Below are 19,692 nucleotides of genomic sequence, written 5' to 3'. Positions count from 1 at the left end.
TCTTTCTTTCTTTCTTTCTTTCTTTCTTTCTTTCTTTCTTTCTTTCTTTCTTTTTCTTTCTTTCTTTCTTTTCTTTTTGAACAGGATATCATTCTGTAACCTGGAACTCACTGTTTAGCCTACATTGCTTTCAAACTCCTGATGACTCCCCTATCTCAGTTTGCCAAGTGCTGGGGTTACAGGCATGAGCTATCACGCTTGCTTCCAAGAAATACATTTTCTGTTTTGGAGGCCAGGAGTATGAAAAGCAAAATCCATGTATTGGCCATGCTCTGTGGAGCACGGCTGTGCTCTCTCCCTGTGCTCCAGAGACTCTGTCCTTGATCATTCTGCTCCCTGCTGCTTCTCGGAGAATCTCCCAAAAGTACTTATGGCTTATATGTGTGTGCTTGGGGAAGGAGGGAGGGGCCTACTGAATCTTGTCAGTTTCATTGAGTTACTCTTTTGTGAGTTTAAGGAGCTTCACTGCAATACGGAATATTTACCTCCCTTATTGTTTTGCCTCTCCTTAATATCCTGAATACTAATAAGGGTTCATCTGGGATAGGGCTTTGCTGCGCAACACAACATATGGCTTGCTTGTCTGTAACCTGGTGTGGATGCTTTAACATTTTAAATAGGAATTACTCTGCAGATTGGTGAACACAATCTACAAACACGGTATATACTCACTTATATAGACCTATAAGATATGATAAACCTAATGAAATCTATACACCTAAAAAAATAATCAAGAGAGCGGACATGGGGTATGATTATCAATCCTCGTTTTGAAAGAAAGACAGATGGGATGCACATTAAACATTGACAGGAGTCTACTGAGCGCATTTGAAAAACTCTAACTAGCAGTGTTTTCAAAGCAAAGACTCATGACCAAACCTTTGGCAGAGTACAGGGAATCATAAGAAAGAAGGGGAGTTAGTCTGATGAGGAAAGGACAGGAGCTCCACAAGGACCAAACATATCTGGGCACAGGGTCTTTTCTGAGACTGACATGCAACCAAGGACCATGTATGAATGTAACCTAGAACCTCTGCTCAGATGTAGCCTGTGGTAACTCAGTAACCAATTGGTTTCCCATAGTGAGGGGAACAAGGACTATTTCTAACAGGAACTCAATGACTGGCTCTTTGGCCTCCCCACCCCCCAAGGGAGGAGCAATCCTGTTAGGCCACAGAGGAGAGCTTTGCAGCCAGTCCTGAAGATACCTGATAAAACAGGATAGGATGAATGGGGAGGAGGTTCCCCCTATCAGTGGACTTGGCAAGGGGCACGGTGGAGATGAGGGAGGGAGGGAGGGACTGGGAGGGAATGAGGGATCGGGACACGGCTGGGATACAGAGTTAATAAAATGTAACTGATAAGAAAAAAATAAAATTAAATAATAAAAAAAGGAAAAAAAAACAAACAAACAATCTACAAACAAGCACCCCCTCCTGCCTTGACACCCCGCCTACATTCGCTGCAGCCTACTCAAACACGTCCTCGGCGGATGCCGATCGCTTTGCCCTCCTCAGAAACCCGAAGGGCTCTCTCCCAAACCCCAAACCTCGAGCTCCAGCCAGGGCTGGGGGTGGCAAGGCAGAGGAAACGCGTGAACCAAGAGCCCAGCTTTGGAGGCATGCGCTCCGCCGGGCAGGCTGTGGGGACGAGCTGCGTGCGCGCCCCCGGCGGTACCCACACAGCACTGGAAGCGGGCTCCACTCCCCAGCACTTCCCTTCACAAACCAAGCCAGAACTCGGGAGGCCGAGGCCGGAGTAGGTGGCCTTACGCACATTCCGGGATAGCCTGGGCTACAGAGCAAAACTCTGTCTCCAAACGAACCCCCCTCCACCCCGAAACGCAAAAGGAACTACTTCATTGCTAGGAAACAGATGAGAAACGGTTGGTGGGGTGGCTGACAGCGAAGCTCAGGGTCCTTATTCCTGTCACTTCTTCGTACTCCCCCGACAGCTCACTTGTGACAAGTGTTCAGTTGTGTGAGATGCCGCCGTCGTTCTGCAGGTAGCGGCGCTTTTAGGTAACTCACACGCACGAGACCATCGCAGGAGTTACTTTCCCCTGGGGATCCCTTCAGCCCCTCCTCTCCATCACCCTCTTCGGAGCGTCGACCAGCAGGGGGCGCTCGGGCGTCGCGGTTAGGAACCGCTCTCGGTGGCGGCTCCTGCAGCTCCAAATATTTCCGCGTTTTAAGCGCGTCTGCGGCGTCGGTGGGCCGCAGGGCGGCCGTCGGCGGCCTCGCGTAGCCTGGGGCGGCGTGAGGGATACGGCGCGCCCGTTTCTTCGGCTTCCGCTGCGGGGGGGGAAGAACTCTGACTTCAGGAGGAGCAGAGAAATGTGACAAAATTAGGATCAATGGCTTCCTCCGAAGCCCGCATCCCAGTGCCTTCTTAGCGCAGTAGGCAGCGCGTCAGTCTCATAATCTGAAGGTCCTGAGTTCGAGCCTCAGAGAGGGCAAGTGCTTTTTTGGTTAAGACGAGTGTGAAACATTCTCAAACCAGCAATTCCATTATATGAAATTTAGATTCGGACAACTGACACGCACCGTGAACGTAAGACATACCGTGTGCGTAGTCTTTTGAGACCCTTTTTACTTTAGCACCTCTTGATTACAGACCTACCACATAAAGCTGAATATGTGCCTAATATCATAAAGCTGTCAGTTACCTGCTCACGCTCTAGAAAACTGACACAAATCTAAAGGCTCCAAATAGTTTACTCTCTCTTGTCTATTGCGAAGTCACAGGCTCTGCTAGGTTCAGACTCAGTCTCCGGGGGACTTAGGGTCTGGTCCACGGTCAATTGACCCGGAATTGCAAATTCAGGTGTCTACCACAAGGTGGCGGAGGCACCTGTCTGCCTCCAGCCAGAGAACTGACATAGAAATCCCATTAAACCTCTTTCACTCTTGGTTTGAGTTGCCAGGAGCTTGGCAGCTGTGCTCCAAACTTTAAACATTTAAGAGTAATACCTACCAGAGCGGGTGCGGTGGTTCACGACTGGAATCCCTGCATTCGGGAGGCTGAGGAAGGGTTACAAGTTACAGGCTGACACCTGGTCTCAAAAAGCCAGCCTGGCAGACCTAGCTATGCGGCTAGACCTACTATACGGTTCTGTTTAGTTCACTGCCACAGTTGCAGGCCACGATCTTCCACAGGACTCCAAAGTGGCTCTACATCATGGCGTAACAAGTCCGAAGAAACATCTACTATTCCAGGAAGATCTTGTTGCTTGGGGGGGGGGGGGGTTTAGGACCAGCTGTCACGCCAGTGACACCATAAGGACCAAATAGGAGCCACCTTGCTAACCCACCACAGAGTGATCAATAGCTCCCTTCTGAGAGGACAGACTGACAACTGGTGACATTCCACTATCAACACATGGGCATACAGGTCCTAGAAAAACGGTACACCATCTGTCTTTGGTTGTGGTGGCGACTGCAAAGGTTGCTCTTGCTGGTTGTTGGGTACGGGGTTAAGCAGGCTTGCTCTCTGTAGCCTGGGCTGTCTTTACATAAGTCTCTGCCTCTCAAGTGCTGAGCTTACAGGTGTGAGACACCATGTCAGGCTTCATTTGTTATTGTGCAGCTTACTCAAGACCAAAGGGGTTTATTAAGCTTAGGAGTCCAGTGAGAACAGGTTATCAACAGCTTTCAGGGATCTGGTAACAGAATAAGGAAGTCTGCCCTTTGACCAGTACTCTGCTCTGTGCGTAAAACCAAATCCTTGCTCAACAGGTCACAAGCGTTTAGTGGGCTTTTATGACAACAGGGCTCGTGGTTATAAAAATTCATCTGTGGAGCCCAGAAACGTCTCCTCAGAGTTTAAAGGCCATTCTCGGGCACATGACCATCAAAAGCATAAGACCTCGATCTCCAGTACTCCATGACAGGGCTCATTAGTAGCCAACCATCGTCTAATAAACAGAGCTAGCCTAGCTAGTCTCCCTCGTGCTAAAAAAGCCTTTAGACTTTGAATGTCTCTGACTCTGGACCCCAGTCTCTCCTCTGGGGTGGGGCTCCAGTTTTTATCTGCGTCTGTTCTGTAGGGACCGCCTGGAGAAACTCAGTCTAAAACAGCGACCTCCTGTCAATCTTATTAGCTGCCTTGGCGTGTGACAGACACGTCTCTGCAATCTGTGTCTCCATCTGCTTATGGTCTTTCCCTTACACGCCTGTCCCTCAATCTGAATCTTCCTCACACTTGCAAAAGCTCCAGTCACAGGACTGTGTCCTACCTTAATACTGTAAGATCATCACCCAAACTGAGCTCCTCCTGCTAAGGTGAAGCAGGACCCCCTTGGGAGGTGAAGGCAGCAGGATCAGGGTTCAAGGCAGCCTGGCCTCTAAGAGACTCTATTCCCCAACAAAACATAATAAAGCAAAACCGCAAAAGCTGATTACTTCTGCAGAAAAACTTACTTCCAAATAAAGTTACATTAATGCGATATGCAGGGGATTAGAGATTTAACACGTGTTTTGGGAGAGAGGGACACAGTTCATCAAAACACGTTTAGAATGTTTATTCACACATTTAAAATAAAACAAGACCAACCGGGCAGTGGTGGTGCACACTTTCAATCCCAGCACGAGGAGGCAGATGCAGGTGGATCTCTGACTTTAAAGCCAGCCAGAGTGAGTTCCAGGACAGCCAGGGCTCCACAGACAAACACTGCCTAAAAATGAATGAAAAGAGACAAGAAAAAAAGTGTGTGTGTGTGTGGGGGGGGTAAGCATCTGCCACAAACAATTATTTTAAAAATTAGAATAATGATCTCCGCACATACAGAGCTTAACTGACTTAACTGACCATTGCTCATGTGTCAGATATCCATGTCAGAGACTTCATTTGCTCTGGACTTCATAGTCCAGGTAGCTCTACTAGGTGAGCTTGTAACTGCTGCCTGTCGAGCTAGAGTAAATTGTCAGAGGCGCCGTAGCCAGCGTGTGCAGCAGTTGAGGGCTGAGAATGAAGACTGGATGTGTTTCAACAGGGTCCCCATCAAAATGGACAGACGTGAGATCCAGGCACAGCTAAAGGCGGTTTTCTGATTATTTTATGCTGCTCCTTAGGGTAGTTATGGCGATATACTGGTAATACTGTGGAGTCCACTGAGTAGAAAAATTTTAAACATAGGGCCAGTGAGATGGCTCAAGGGGTACAGGCACCAGCCACCTGATGACATGGTTGGGTCCCCAGAGTTCACAGCGTGAGGGAGCTGACTCCCTCCCACAAGTTGTCCTCTGACCGGGATCCCTGTACCCACATGCGCGCACATGCACACATACAAAAATAAATGTGTAAAAACACTTGCCAGTGATTTTATTTGACACGATACTCTGTGAGTACTGGCCCACTCCGCACATATTTTTTGTTTAGTCCATCTCCTCACCCCAGACCTCATGAGTAGACACCACAGTTGCTTACTGTGTATATTCATTTTTGTGCGTACACGGGCACGGAAGATTCCCGGGAGTGTCCGTTAGCTTTGTTCACAGCTCTGTTTCCTCACTTTGGGAGCACGCCTCCCACAGAAGAGACAAGCAGTGAATGTTTGTTGAGTTAGTGGATGGGACAATGGGAGATGAGGCGGCGCAGACCTTTTATAAGGCGCTCGGGGTGGGGGTGGGGGGGGACTCAGCTCCAAGATGTTTGGCGCAGTGTTCCAACCTGCTCTTTGCTCCCTGCCTTGCCATCCTTGCTCTAGGCATACTTGGGTCTAGCAAACTTTAACTTCCAGTCTACCGTCTGTAACGCTTTCCTGGTTATTTCCTCGAGAGGATTCACTCAGGTGTTCTTCCTAGTGTCCTCCTCAAAATGCCAAAGGCGGAGCCGTCTGGGTCACTCCGCGGTCCAGAGTCTGCCTAGCGTGTTTGAAGCCCTGGGTTTCCCTCCTACAACCCGGCAGGGGAGAGGGCAGGCCCTACAAACACGCTGGTTTTCCTTTATAACGGCTGATTGTGCTGGAGATGTTTAGGGTCCAGATCATGTGTGTCTGTGATTATGGCTGTCCCTTAGAGTAAGATACCTCGCTATGTAAATGTATGTAAATTTAATGTAAATTTAGGAAAAGTGACTGAGGTCCTGTCGGTGCATTATTCTTTGCTCAAGCTTTGAATCTGACTTATCTCCATAAAAACTGTTGTTTTAAAAAAACAGAAGGACCAAGGCAGGTTTACAGTCTCGTAAACTAAACAACTTCTTAACAATTCCGTTCTATTGGTAGGAAAGTGTGAAAACGCAAAGGCCCCACTGGGAGTCGAACCCAGGATCTCCTGTTTACGAGACAGGCGCTTTAACCAGCTAAGCCATGGAGCCACGTGGCAGCAGGTGGGAAAGACAGATGATTCTATCCCATCCTATTTCTACCTGGGGGCGGGGGGATCTATTTTCACTGTCTGATGATGCTCGTTTTGGTTTGGTTTGATTTGGTTCGGTTTGTTTTTGTTTTTTTGCAAAGAAGACTCAGCTGGGGAAAGATGCTGCGTTTTCTCTGGTCGGGCTGCAGACGTCACGCAGGAAGAAAGAAGGTCCCGGTGTCAGATATTTTCCGGCTGTAGCGTAGCTGACAAAGACGATCCGTGGCGAAGTAGGTAAATGTGTAGGTGTGGCGCGCGTGTGTGTTGTGCGAGTCGTTGGCTTCTTCAAGAAGTTGCATTAAAAAAATAAATAAATAAATAAAACGCAAACACCGCTATCTCTAGCGGACTCACTTGCCGGATCCGCTGGCGACTGGGCGGGCAGAACCGCCATCTTCAGCTACAGGTGTCTGCGGGGTTTCCACCTCGTTGAACCTCACCTGGCCACCTTGCCCCTTTCTAGAGGGTTTTGTGCACAGTTTTCCTGGAGCACTGAAATCAGCCATAGGTACTGGCTGAGGAGAAAAATGGAATTTGCTTTGTTCCGTTTATAAATACCTTTACATTATCGTTGTTATTGTCATTACCGTTTGGCCAATGTACACTCAAATGTACACTCACGTCTCACACAGCAATTAAACTTCTGTTTCTGCTTCCCCTGGCTTTGGCTATGTTATAATTTCGATGTGAAATGTCCAGCACAGACTCATGGGTTTGAACACTTATTCCTCAGCTGATGGTGACTTCTGGGGGAGGTTGTGGTACCCTCAGGATGTAGGTCACCGCAAGGCTCAGCCTATCCCGCTGAGCTCTCTGAAGTTTAAGCTCACGCTTTTGCTGCCATGGAAACAGCAGAGAGCTGTCAGAAGCATCATCAACTATGAACCAAAGTAAATCCTTCCTCGATTTAGTTGCTTTTGTATTTGGCCACATTGGCCAGAAAAATAACTAAGACAGGTTCCTCAGAACAGTGTTTATTTTCTCCTGACCGGAGGCACAGAATCTGTACCTTTTCAGAGCAGCAGCAAAACTGAGACCTCCCAGATTCTCAGGCACAGAGCACACCGGCTGTAAAGGGCTGAAGGCTTAAGTACAGGCGCTCTTCGCTAGAAGAGTTTCATAAAGCTTCCAAGCCTTAAGAGTCAAGTGCACCAGATTCCCAGGCCCAGATGTTGTAACACTGGCTGCTGTAAGAACCACGGGGCTTGACCAGCCATGACTCAAAGGTTGACACACTCGCTGTGAGATCCCAGTTCCTAAGGCCTCCAACCTTCAGCACTAGCTGTACCGACTGCTACCACCCACCAGCTCCGGATAAGAGCCGAAGATGGCAACTGCTCCCAAGTGCCAGACTGCTGGCAAGCGAATCACGGGGTAAAAAGTCCCCACTCTAAACACCTGCAACAGGAAGTCACTGCACTGTGGAGCGCATAGCCATAGCTTATGGTCCTCTAGACTACAGCTCTGACAAGCCCTAGAGCCAGCCACTGGACCATAACCCTGTGACACTCAAGGACCAGAGCTACAGACACCGGAAGAGCTATTTCTGCTACTGAAATGTTCCGTCTGGATAGAACAAAATACTTTAGCCTGCTGACAGTTGACAGCCGGGCTTCCCAGAGGGTCATGGCACCTCTGAACAACAACAGGTTTTGTTGCTTTTTGACGGCTTGTTCTGTGTTTATGTGCTTCCAAATTTTAACTTTAAGTATGAATTGATTTTTAAAACAGAATGAGAGAAGGAGATTCTTTCCAAAGCAGTACGTCCCCTTTTGTAGGGGCTTAATAGGCTTGGCTAAATGATCAGAATAAAAGGCACAGAGAGGTCTGGCTCTAAAAAGCCTAGGAACTCTGCAGGACCTGTAATCCTAGCTACTTGAAATGCTGAGGCTGGAGGATTGGCAAATCAAGGACAGCCTGGGCTACATACATATGTCCGTGCTTTAGATCTGAGCAGCAACGTGTCTGTATCCAACCTGATTCTTTCAATGGCACCAAGGAAGATTCTAGAACACTTGTGAGAAAACCAGAATGTTGACGATGTAAGAGGGAGGTCAGGAAAGCACATAATATGCACTGAAAAACATCACCCAGAGTCCAGCTGCTGCAGGTTCTTTTATTATTGATTAGATTCTTTATTATTTGAGACAGTAATAATAGGAATGGACGTAAAGTTGGGAAGGTTTGGGTGGGAGCAAAGTACAGCATTTGGTGTGAAGGACGTGTGTGCCAGATATGAATGAACTCACAGAAGGCATCCAGGGAGACTCAGGTAGGGCGTGACCCAGGAGGAGCCTGGAACCTACCATGGTGGAGATGGCCCCTCCCTTCATGAGGGAGGTTTCTATGCCCCATCTTCAGAATCCCCTGAGAATAGTACAGGACGGTGTGGCACCAAGGAGGGCGCTAAACAGAAAAATGACTTGACAAAGCATGCCCAGATTGAGAGGAGAAGAGGCTGGGAAGGGAACCCGGAGGATCTGGCCACCTGTTCCTACGTCCCACCAGGGAAGTGATCAGGATCTTTGAGGGTCACTTTTTATATACATGGGATTGTCTGGGTCATCAACTCTAAAATATGATTTTCTTTTGGAATAGATTAGGAAAACTTGATATCTCAGAGTCCGATACTTGGGTAGACAGTTTTTCCTTGACTTAATTTTCAAAGCATGTATATGCCTACCACAAATAAACTTTGTGTAAGTTCACCTAGAGCTGTTCACACGTGCATTAATAGGGATACGGGTAGCGCTGCATGCTTTGGCCATATGAAGGCTGGTGAGGGAGCAGAGCAAAGGGACTATTTGTACGGCATGCCCTACGGGGCACGGGTTTGGTTTAGGTACTCCATGATGTCTGACTGCACAGTTCTGACAGGAGTCTTGTGGAACCAGCGCATGACAGGGACTCCGTCAGACCCCACCAGGAACTTCTCGAAGTTCCAGCGGATGTCATGGACCTTCATGGGTTGCCAGAAGAGATACTCTGGAGAGCCCAAAAGTTCAGAGGTGGGAGGGCAGGCGTTCTGGAGCAGAGATACGGAAAATAGAAAGGTAATCTCATTTCTGCTTCTCCGTTGTTCAGTCTCCTCTGCCCACCACTGTACATCGTAACATTTAAAACTTCACCTGTGTCCGGCCAATCACAGACATACCAGTGTGTGATATCACTCCAAGGCTGTTCTAACCAGGTGAGAACGTATGACTGTCCATGAAAAGCACCTACTTTCCTGCCTCTCTCTAGCCGATTGGTTTCATCATGATGTTTTATTAAAAATAAATATATATATATATATATAGTTTCACTCAAGAGCCCAAGCTGGTCTGAAACTCAGTGTGCTTCAAGCTGACTGTGAACTGCGTGTCCCAAGTACTGGGATTCCAGGCATGAGCCACCACACCGGATAGGACTCTCAAATATTGAACAGCTCTGTAGGGAACTATCTTTGTTTTGAGATGGGGCCCCATGTTACGTGGGTGTGGCTAGCCTGGAGAGGACCATCTAGAGGAAGTGAGCACTGGAGAGGACCGTCTAGAGGAATGAGCACTCAGTCATCCTGCTCTGCTTCCTGAGTTCTGGCATTGTAAATCCGAGACACCGTGTTTCGCCATGGTCATCTTTTGTGCTACAAAAAGCAGTTCATGTGGTGTAGCCTCAGCATCACTTATTATTAGAATAAATAATTGCCTCTTATATTCAGTAAGTTGATCTTTTGTTTCAGTTTGCTGTGGGTGAGCGAATATATCCACAGGGACAGCTTTGTTCCGCAGGCCATTCTCTGAGGACAAGTGACGAAGTAATCCTTGTGGGGAAGGACCTTCTTTCCTGTGTTCTGTGGTTGCAGTACTCTGTGATTCTCAACTGTTGGCACTCTCCCTTATCTATGTCTATGTCATCTCCTGACTTCATAATAGATCTATGTCATCTCCTGACTTCATAACAGATCCTTTGGATCCAAGACTAGCCTGTTAATAAGAGTTAACCTGTATTTCACAACTCCTTGAATAAAGTCAGAATTTGATTAGTGATTATCAAATAAACAAATCATTAGTGTTCAGCGGGGGAGGTTAGTCCATGTCAGAGTTCTCGTGTATCTTTCCTCTGCTTGACGCTAACACCTAATTTCCATGAACTTCCTCCCTTTCAAGGAGTCCAGTCTCATCGTAGTCACCAACCCCACTCTTTCCAGAGAATCCTGTCTGGGAGATCCATGTTGGTTCACTCACCTTTAAGAAAGAATAAAACGGCTGTTCATTTTCTCCGTTCACATCGCCCTTCTCAAAGAGCTGGAAGTTGGGGGCATAGCCACCTCCTGGACGCACATATCTGCGGTGAAACAAGGTGTCCTCAAGAGAATCCAAATTAAGTCAAGGAGGGATAGGAATGGCCGCCAAGGGTCCTCACAAAGGGATGGAAAAGACTGAAGAAAGAGCGAGGAACAAGAGGGGTCCTTGGGATCAAGATCCCAAGCAGGGGGCTTCATGGAATTGAAGAATTCCGAGACCTTAGAGAGGGGATATGTTGACCTCAGATTCCCTGGTCCATCTCATTTTCCCGTATTTCCTTCTTTCCCCTGAATGTCTTCTTCTTAGGTCTTCCCTATCCTCACCCTCAAAGAAGCCAAGTGTGCAGAGTACTTGGGCATTGACTGCAGGGCAAGATGGAACCCAAGGCGTCACGATGACATTCATCAGCCCATCATTCTATCACCTACCCTAGAAGATTCTAGAATGGGAAGGTATCTAGGCAGATGAGGAAGGGGCATCTCCAGGGGGCCACATAGCACTCACTTGAGTCCAAGAAGGATCTCTGAGTTCTTTCCGGGTTCTTGTTTTCCAAACTGGTTGCAAGGGAAGCCCAAAACGATGACATCGAACTGCTTCAGCTCCTCCTGCAGCTTGTTCAGTTCTGTATGCAGAGGGTGAACAGCGTGAGTAGGCTTCCCGATTGAGACTCGAGGTGTGGAGGACCACTAAATTTATCCTCTTGTCACATGAATCCCCCGAGGACTGTGAAAGGCTACAGACATTAAGTAGGCAGAGCAAAGAGCTATAACACAGATCTCTGGGAACTACTCTCAATGGCTGCTGGGTGTGTGGCCCAGATTTTCCCAAGTCTCATTGCTCTTCACCTTGCACACACAGAATTTACCTATAGCAAACGGACAGAGACTGATGAGGCTTATGAAAAAATCCTATTTGATTCTGAAAGGAAGCTAGCTCAAAGTGCCTTGCCCTTATCAGCTGGTGGATTGATTGACCGGATGTTTTTTTTTTTAAGGAAAACAAAATGGACATGCTCTCCTCCTGTCCCCACACCACGTCTCATGATGACACCTCCGACACTACAAGTCACTTTCCCAGAAGACTCTTTGCTGTTGCTTATTGAAAGTGATGGAGGAAAGAGAAAACCAGGGTCTGGCTGCATAAGGTGGTGCTCACCTATAATCCTAGCACTTGAGAGACAGAGGCAGGGGCATGGCCATAAGTTGTAAGTCAGCCTGATCCATATAATGAGTTCCAGGCCTACCATAGTGAGACAGCCTTTCAAAAAAAAAAAAAACCTCCAAACCTGGTTGTGTAGGATTCTCTGCTCTGCGGCCACACATAGACCTCTCTTCACATCTCAAGAGCAAATGACTCTATCTTCAGTCAGTTTTCAGTTTGGAGTTACTCATTCCTCAGAACCAGCCTCTCGGCTCACTTAGGCTCAAGCTCTGCTTGCTGCCGTCTCCACTAAGAACCTCTTCCTAGATCGTGTCTCCAAGTTTTAGTATAGTTCTTGTATGGTTTATATGAAAATGCATATTTAATAAATGTTATAATTTATTCAGAATAATAACTTTTACTTTTGAGACAGGGTTTCATATATGACCCTTCCGACTCATTGTGTAGTCAGGGATACTTCGGACCGTCCTGCCGACACCCTTTCAGTGATGGGATTAGAGATCTGTGTCACCATTCTGGTTTATGTGGTGTTGGGGCTTGAACCTAGGATTTCATACATGCTAGACAAGTACTCAGCCAACTGAGGTACACCTCCTCCAGCCCCTATAAAAATATTTTATACAAATATTCTCATGAAGCGCTGTGGTGGGCACACTCTTTTAATCCCAGCATCTTTGGAGGCAGAAGCAGGTGGAGTTCTGAGTTCAAGACTAGCCTAGTCTACAGAGCCAGTTGTAGGTCAGCCAGAGCTACACAGAGAAACGCTGTCTCAAAAAACAAAAACAAACAAACAAACAAACAAAAATCTTAGGAATTTCTTCAGTTGCTGTCTCCATTCACCTGCCTCTCATCTTCAGCTTCCTCCCTGATGTTGAAATACGGTAGACCTCAATTTTAGTCTCTTTGATAAGCTCTGGGCTCTCTCAACTTATTCATCTAGAGTAAAATGTGAAATGCTCTATAAGAAATGGTTTAATATTACAGCAACATGGTGGAAATTCATGCTTTAAAAATAGATGAAGTAGTCAGGCATTGTGGCTGAAACCTGCAATCCCAGCATTTGGGAGAGGGATCAGGAGAATCACAAGCTTAAAGCCAACCTGATCTACTGGAGCCCTTGTCTCAGAAAAGCAAGGAAAAAGCAGAGATTAGTAAAGAATAACAATAAATGTGTTATGTAAAAGAGCAAGGTGAAAATAGTGTGTGTGTGTGTGTGTGTGTGTGTGTGTGTGTGTGTGTACATCTATCTCCTTTTCACACACACATATAGACACAGAGAGATTCATTTCAGGAAATATATACCATAAACTATGACAGGTCACGTAAAGTAAAGGGAATATGGGCAGAATGCCTGTTCAACCCTTCTGTGTCTTTTGAATGCTGTAATGTATTATCTATTTAATGCACGTATTAAAATTAAATTTAAAAAATTCTCTCAGACTTACACAAATGCTAGTCAAATATTCTACCACTGAGCCACACCCTTAGCCCTAAAATTAAACTAGAGCAACTTTCCAAATCTACTATATTTTCAACTTTTTGAAGGAAAGAAAATCCCATTTGTTAACTGATACTAAATTCTTTTTTTGGCTCTTAAATTTAGGTACTTGGGTTCCTAAAAATTTAATATATAGCTTTTCAGATTTTCCTTAAAGTTGGTTCCACATAAGAACATAAAAATACAGTGGTTAGGAGCACTGACTGCTCTTCCAGAGGACTTGGGTTCTTTTCCCAGTATTCACTTGGCAGCTCCCAACTCTCTGTAACTCCAGTTCCAGTAGATCCAATACCTTTTCCAGCCTCTATGGGCACTGCATGGGTGTGGTTCATATACACAGATAATACAAACATTCATACATGCAGACAAAACGACCATACACACACAGTTCAATTTAAAAACAAAAGACAAAAATAGACTGTCCCTAGAGTGTTTCAGGAGTGTGTCAGTAGGTGGTAGAGAGGAGACAGACTCGGGGTTCGGACCTATAAACATCAGAGCAGTTAGCAACCTAACATTCCCTGAAAAAAAGCAAGCCTGAGACCCACCAGTCCCATACCTGGGAGCAAGACAGGGAGCTAGTCTGAGACAATCACTAGTCTGGCTGGGCTCCCAAGACAAGGAGCAAGCCAGAGACTTGAAAGAACCTTGCCTGGGCCCCCAGGCAGGGGTAAACCCTAAGCAGACAGCCTTAGCATGTAGCAGGCAAGGAGCAAGCCTGAGACGACCACCAGACCAGCACCATGGGGCCCAGAGAGGAAGCTAGCCTGAGATGACGGCCAGGGGCTGCACAGGCCCGGTGGGACAGACCATGCTCGAGATGACCCCTGCCTGGCACCATAATGAACAAGCAGGGCATTAGCACTCCTGAGACCCCAGACACTCAGAGATCCCAGGTACCACTAAGAGGAGCAAGTAAGTGGTGGAGAAGGATGGGGGCAAAATGAAAAGAGGCAGAACTGGAGGCTCAAGGGTAGTGAGGGACAGCCTGATATGAGTAGCTGGTGATGCCACCTGGGACCATGGTGGAATCCTGGCCTGTGCTGCCACCAGGGGCCATGTCTGGGTCCATGGATGAGGGAAAGATGTCCTCCTCCCACCTCGCCCCTCACCTTCTGCAGTGGGAGACCTGGCCTTGGGTTTAGGAGAGCAGGAGAGATGTTCCTGCCTCCCACCAGCAGCAGCACTAGGGAGAGCGGCCCCCGCACCTCACCTAGGCAGCAAGGTAAAGCTGGTCCTGGGTGTGAGGGTCGCAGGTGAGCTGACAAGAGGGAGAGTCAACCCTGCCCCTTGTTTGCTGTGTGGTGGTGTTGGCAAGGCAGAGATCGCCTCTTCTCCCTTTTGGCCTTGCCATCTCTAGCAGGCAGTAGAGCTGGCCCCATGGTCATGAGAGTGAGAGAACCAGCCACGTCCCTCCAGGCTGCAACACCTGGGACAGCAGGTCCCGCAACCTCAGTAGGCAACACAGTAGAGCTGGGGGAAGGTTGCTAGTGAAAAGGGGGAGCAGGAGAGCTGGCCAGCTCAGATATCTCTCAGGCTTTGAACTGGTCCACCCCAACATCTACCCCATTGATGAACTGCTGGAGTGCATGAGGAGCTGGTCCTACAGATCCAAAACCACAGGATCTTCATGACACAGGGCAACAACAGGATAGCCCAGAGGGGCCTCAGCGAGGTTCCAGTATCATAGATTAGCAGAAGCCAGAGGCCTTGTACCAGACTGAGTGATTGCAGTGAACACTTGCAAATGAAGAAGTGTGAACCAAAGGATGTACTGCGGGACACACCGTGACACACTACATCTTTTTCTTCTTTGTTGGGGGGATGTTTGCAAGGGTGGAGGGCGGGTGCAGGGGGAGGGGCGATGAGTGGGATTGGAGTGCATGAAATTCACAATGAGCCAATAAAAAGTTTTTTGTTTTTTGTTTTTTTTTAAGACAAAAACAAAAACTAATTTCACCGCTAAATTGAAACAAGTCTTTAGCCTCTCTTGAAAAATCTGAACTGGTTGTTTGGCTGCGATTTGTATCATGTAATGTTTTATTCTTTTATTATTATTATTATTTTCCTGAAACATGGCTTCATGTAACCTAAGCTGAACTGGAATATAATGTGTAAGCGACAATGACCTTGAACTCCTGACTCCATCTTCCAAAAGGGATGGCAAGGAAGTGGCATTTTAATATAACTACAGCTTGGTCCGGCATCCTCCTCTGAATGATCAACTTCAAAATGCAAACATTTGATGAGGCTTGTGTGCTAGATGAGACACTGCAGTGTAGAATGCAGAAAGAAGAAACTTGTGAAATCTGTAATTATCAGAGTTCCATTAAAACAAACTGACAGAGAATAATGACGTTCACACATGTCATCCCGGTGTTTGGGAGGCAGCGGTAAAAGGATCATGACTTTAAGAGGGGAGATCCTACCTCCAAGATGGTGTTTAAGCAGGGCCTGATAGTTTTGATTAGTCAAGTACGTAACAAGGTCAATATGTAGAATTTTTGGTCTATTAATTTGTGGTGTTTGACTCAATAAACCTTTTGAAGTTATCCTGGACATTCTTAGCATCTCCAAAACTACATCCTTCTCTTGTGCAATTCATGTAGAAATGTCTATGGCCTTATTTGGATCCACAAGAAGATAAAATCCTTCCGTGATAAACACAATGAGGAGATGGAGCAGTCTCCCATTTACCACTGGCTCCAGACAGCCTCCATGCCAGTTACAGGTGCTTGGATTAAAAACTTCATTCTTCCTCATCTCTGTCGTTTGAGGGTGCCTCCCAAAATAAACGTTCAGTCTTCTTTCCTGTGTTGTTGTTGCTGGTGGCGGTGACGCTGAGTGTGTATATGACATGTACATGTGTAGAGGCCCAGGGGAGATGTGTGCTCTTTTTCTCCATTGATCCCCACCTTATTTTTTTCTACTTTGTTTTGTTTTTGAGATCCAGTCTCTCACTGAACAGCGGGATCACTGTTTTACCTAGACTGGCTGGCCAGGCAGCCCCAAGAATCCACCTGCCTCCTCTCCTCTCGTTGCCCAGTTCTAGGCTTCCAGGCATGTGCCTCTACTATGTTTCTGTAGGTTCTAGGGAACAGAACCCAGGTCTTCATATGTGTGTAACAAGCACTTCATGCACTGAGCAATCTCCTTAAAGCCAGATTTTTGGTTTTGTTTTGATATAGGGTCTTAGGAAGTAGTCCAATGGTTGAGAATGACTTTGAACTCCAGATCCTTTTGCCTCCAGCTCACAAGGGCTGAGATGACAGGTTTGTGGACTGTTGTGCAATGCTGAGGACCAAACCCAGAACGTTGTGCATGCTGGGTACACACTCTGCCAGCTGAGCTATATCTCCAGGCACATAAATTGTAACTCCTCATTTTCACTCTCACTTTAATGCAAACCAGCCTTCACTATTCTAGGTTCTGGCCTAGGAGTCACAGGGAGGCTTTAGTGTTCTATCAATGAACTCCAGAGAACATCAAATTACAACTATGGCCAACCATGACAGTTCAAGACTTCTATACAGTCATGTCTGAACAAACAAACATACACACACACACACACACACACACACACAGTATCTAAACCACAAAATGACCACATTTCACCTTGCCAGTGTGAATGACTGCTGCTTTTCCAGTTACTGCTCCAGGCTTTCTGCTTCCCTTACCATATAGATAAGATTTCTTAAGATAACCAGACACATAATTGCCCCTTCATTTCCTGAGAGCGCTTAATCCAGAGCAAAGCCCTAGTTCCTTGAATCCTTCCGCACACTACCTGATGCCAGCTCAGATGGCATGATTTTTTTTTTTATCCCTTTATGAGAAGCCTCCTTGTTCCCTGTGGTAGATGGGCAACAACGCCAAGTTCTTCAGCCACAGATGTGTTCTTAAGGGCTGACCGACAAATCTTGGGGAAAACCTTAGCGCTCAAGGATGGAGATAATTTGGGCATTCAATGCGACCAAATGGGAAGCTTCAGGTTTCCCATTCACGCCCACCACAAAGCGTCATTGTGCTTACTCATGACTCAGTCCCAGTAGCACAGTAACACCTTCTGCAGGCACAGCATGGTGATGAGGCAAGCTAGTTCTGAAAGAGAGTTGAGACTTGAATTCTTACCAGGATAAGTAGCTGTCAGGCCACAGAAGGAGGCCACATTGACAAAAAGAAGGTGCTTTCCTGCGTATTGCTGGAACTGGACGTACTCCCCACCATCCAAGGTCTTGGCTCCATAATCAAAGATGGTGCCAGCCACCCCTTCATTACAATCTACCTGTAACAGAACACGAGTAACTGTGGTGGCCTGACCTGACAGACAGAAGTCCTCGACACCTGTCAGCATTTTCAAAGCACCTGATGTTTCATGCAATATCTTAAAACTCTAAGAACGGAGGAATTTCTGTTTGAGGAACTCCACACCCAAGCAGGCATCGGTGGTGAATAGACCTGGGCGCCTATAAACGGGGCCCGCTCAAGTGAGCTGTGACCTCACTCCGTAGCAGATAGATAACCTATGGCTTTACAGATGCAAGTCGACATTTTACACATATTTTTACCCTTTGAGTGCCCAATAAAAGAGGCCAAAGGTCAACGGTCAGACTTAAGGATGCACTCAAGGATCATGAGAGCAGTTAAAAGATGCTTAGGCTCCCAAGAAGGCATACTTGATCAAAAGCTCTAGGAGTGGGACCCGATAGCTAGTGGATTCTCAGTTCAGCTGAGGTGTGGGAATTGCTGTGCTCTGAGGTGAGACTATTCCTCCCCTTTTACAGAAGGAAGATGGAGTTGTCAAAAGATACTTAACTCATGAAAGCCACAAGTGAGGCAGAGGTGTTCAATGAGTTTCTCTGATTTCAAAGTTAGAATGTATCGGTCCGTCAAGTCATCTGCGTTAGCCCTACTCTGTCTTCTAAGATGTTTGCATGCATTTTTTTACAGGGATGGCTACTGACTCCCCATATGAACAGTCTTTAATACCATTCCCTCCCCCCTGGCCCCTGTGAACATTTTTGGCTACTGCCCCACAGTGTGGCGATTGTCCAGCTCTTTGGAACAGCACTAAGATCTGAGGAGACATCCTTATACTGAGCTGAGCCCTGTTTTCACCTCCCACATCAACTCACCCCAATCCCAGAATTCAGTCTCTGTGTCTTGGTAGTCACTGAAGAAAAAAATCCCTTTGTCTCTAACCTGGGGCTTTGGAGCCCAGTCCGGCACCCACTTCTCTACTCATTTTCTCTTAGTTTAGTTCGATTGGTCTGAGAACATTGGCCTCCCTCTCAATGGCACTTGCTACCTAACCACTGTTTTCTAGAACTCATGGTGGCTGCTCCAAGTTACAGATCAGCATGGGACAGAGCAGGTTCTGGGTTGTCAAGCAGCCATCAATGAGGACTGGAAAGGGCAGCTGGGAAGGGGTGGGAGAGGCCAGCGGGCTACATTCTGTTCAAAGATCCACTAGGTGCAGAGAAGCAGAGAAGATGCATGGAAAACAGGATAAAGCACAATGAACAGAGGCAGGAGAGCTGCCGCGGCAGAGGGCATCAGTGGCAGAAGTCTGCAAAGAAAGACCATCAGGCAGCTCTCCCCCATCAAGAACAGGTTGACCCCTGAAACTCATGGTAGCCAAGTTACTGATCAGATGTTGAAACCAGCTTTGGTCCCCTGCGGGATTGCTTACCTTCGACTTCTGAGGATTCAGAGTCTCCTGAGCCAAGGCAGCGAAAAACAGTGGGAAGAAACAGGAAGCCCAGAACTTCTGGGCCATGGCTGTCCACGGACTGGTGGGTGAGTCTTGAACCTCAGGAACTGTAATCCCTTTTGAGTATTCCCAGCAGGCACCAGTTGAAGATGCACAGCCAATCACAGAGCTGCTTTCACTCTCCACCTCTCCTCTCTTCTCCTCCTGATACAGGAGGCTGGGGTAGGCACACGTTTCTGACAGATGACGGCGAAATGAAGGTGAGATGCTGTGCCTCTCTTCCCATAGGGACTGGAGTAACTCATGCCACGGGGTCACAACCTACCTGTTCACAAAATATCCGTGAGATTTGCATGCAAACTAAAGTGTGGAGAGCATTGACCCAAGTTGTCAGCAGCGATTTGCCCAAGAGACAGGCACTCAGCCTGGGGAACTCCCTTCCCCCTTAGAGAACCTCTGCTCAGGTAAAGCCAGATCCTTGCCTGTGTGGCAGAAAAGAATTTCAGTACCAGACCTAACAAAGGTATTTAGACAAAGAGTCACACAGGGAAGGGCAGTGCACAAGTCCAAAACGTTGCTGCACAAACTGCTGTAGTTTTTTAGGGCAATTCTCAAAGCTTGTAAGTTACAGCAAGAGTAAGTGATGTTCAGAATTTAAGTAAGATTTAAAAGTTG

At 47.0% G+C, this 19,692-nt stretch overlaps 1 protein-coding gene, 2 non-coding genes and 1 pseudogene across 3 annotated transcripts; 2 read left to right on the top strand and 2 right to left on the bottom strand.

Annotated features, from left to right (window-relative positions):
- Positions 1-2,385: 2,385 nt before the first annotated feature.
- Trnam-cau (transfer RNA methionine (anticodon CAU)) lies at positions 2,386-2,458 on the top strand. The gene has a single exon. It is a non-coding gene; the product is annotated as a tRNA-Met (tRNA).
- Positions 2,459-6,244: 3,786 nt separating this feature from the next.
- On the bottom strand, positions 6,245-6,318 carry Trnat-cgu (transfer RNA threonine (anticodon CGU)). The gene has a single exon. It is a non-coding gene; the product is annotated as a tRNA-Thr (tRNA).
- A 2,859-nt stretch (positions 6,319-9,177) lies between these two features.
- Gpx6 (glutathione peroxidase 6) lies at positions 9,178-19,083 on the bottom strand. The gene is made up of 5 exons (XM_055596970.1): positions 18,997-19,083; positions 17,436-17,589; positions 11,150-11,267; positions 10,586-10,685; positions 9,178-9,384 (listed from the first exon to the last, which is right to left on the bottom strand). The coding sequence occupies exons 1-5, from the start codon at positions 19,081-19,083 to the stop codon at positions 9,178-9,180; spliced, it is 666 nt and encodes a 221-aa protein (XP_055452945.1).
- Positions 13,722-13,823, top strand: LOC129668895 (small nucleolar RNA SNORA17; annotated as a pseudogene).
- Positions 19,084-19,692: the final 609 nt, after the last annotated feature.

Source organism: Psammomys obesus, unplaced genomic scaffold (genome assembly GCF_907164565.1).
Source record: "Psammomys obesus unplaced genomic scaffold, mPsaObe1.curated_primary_1811, whole genome shotgun sequence".
Classification (NCBI taxonomy): domain Eukaryota; kingdom Metazoa; phylum Chordata; class Mammalia; order Rodentia; family Muridae; genus Psammomys; species Psammomys obesus.
This window is presented reverse-complemented; position numbering and strand designations above follow the sequence as displayed.

Bases quoted from the DNA above. Each gene is read 5' to 3' on its own strand.
- Gpx6 (XM_055596970.1), bottom strand. From the start codon at position 19,083: ATGGCCCAGAAGTTCTGGGCTTCCTGTTTCTTCCCACTGTTTTTCGCT. The intron at 17,590-18,996 runs GTAAGCAATCCC...GTTCTGTTACAG, and splicing joins TGAATCCTCAGAAGTCGAAG to GTAGATTGTAATGAAGGGGT. The intron at 11,268-17,435 runs GTAAGAATTCAA...CTCTGCATACAG, and splicing joins CCTGACAGCTACTTATCCTG to AACTGAACAAGCTGCAGGAG.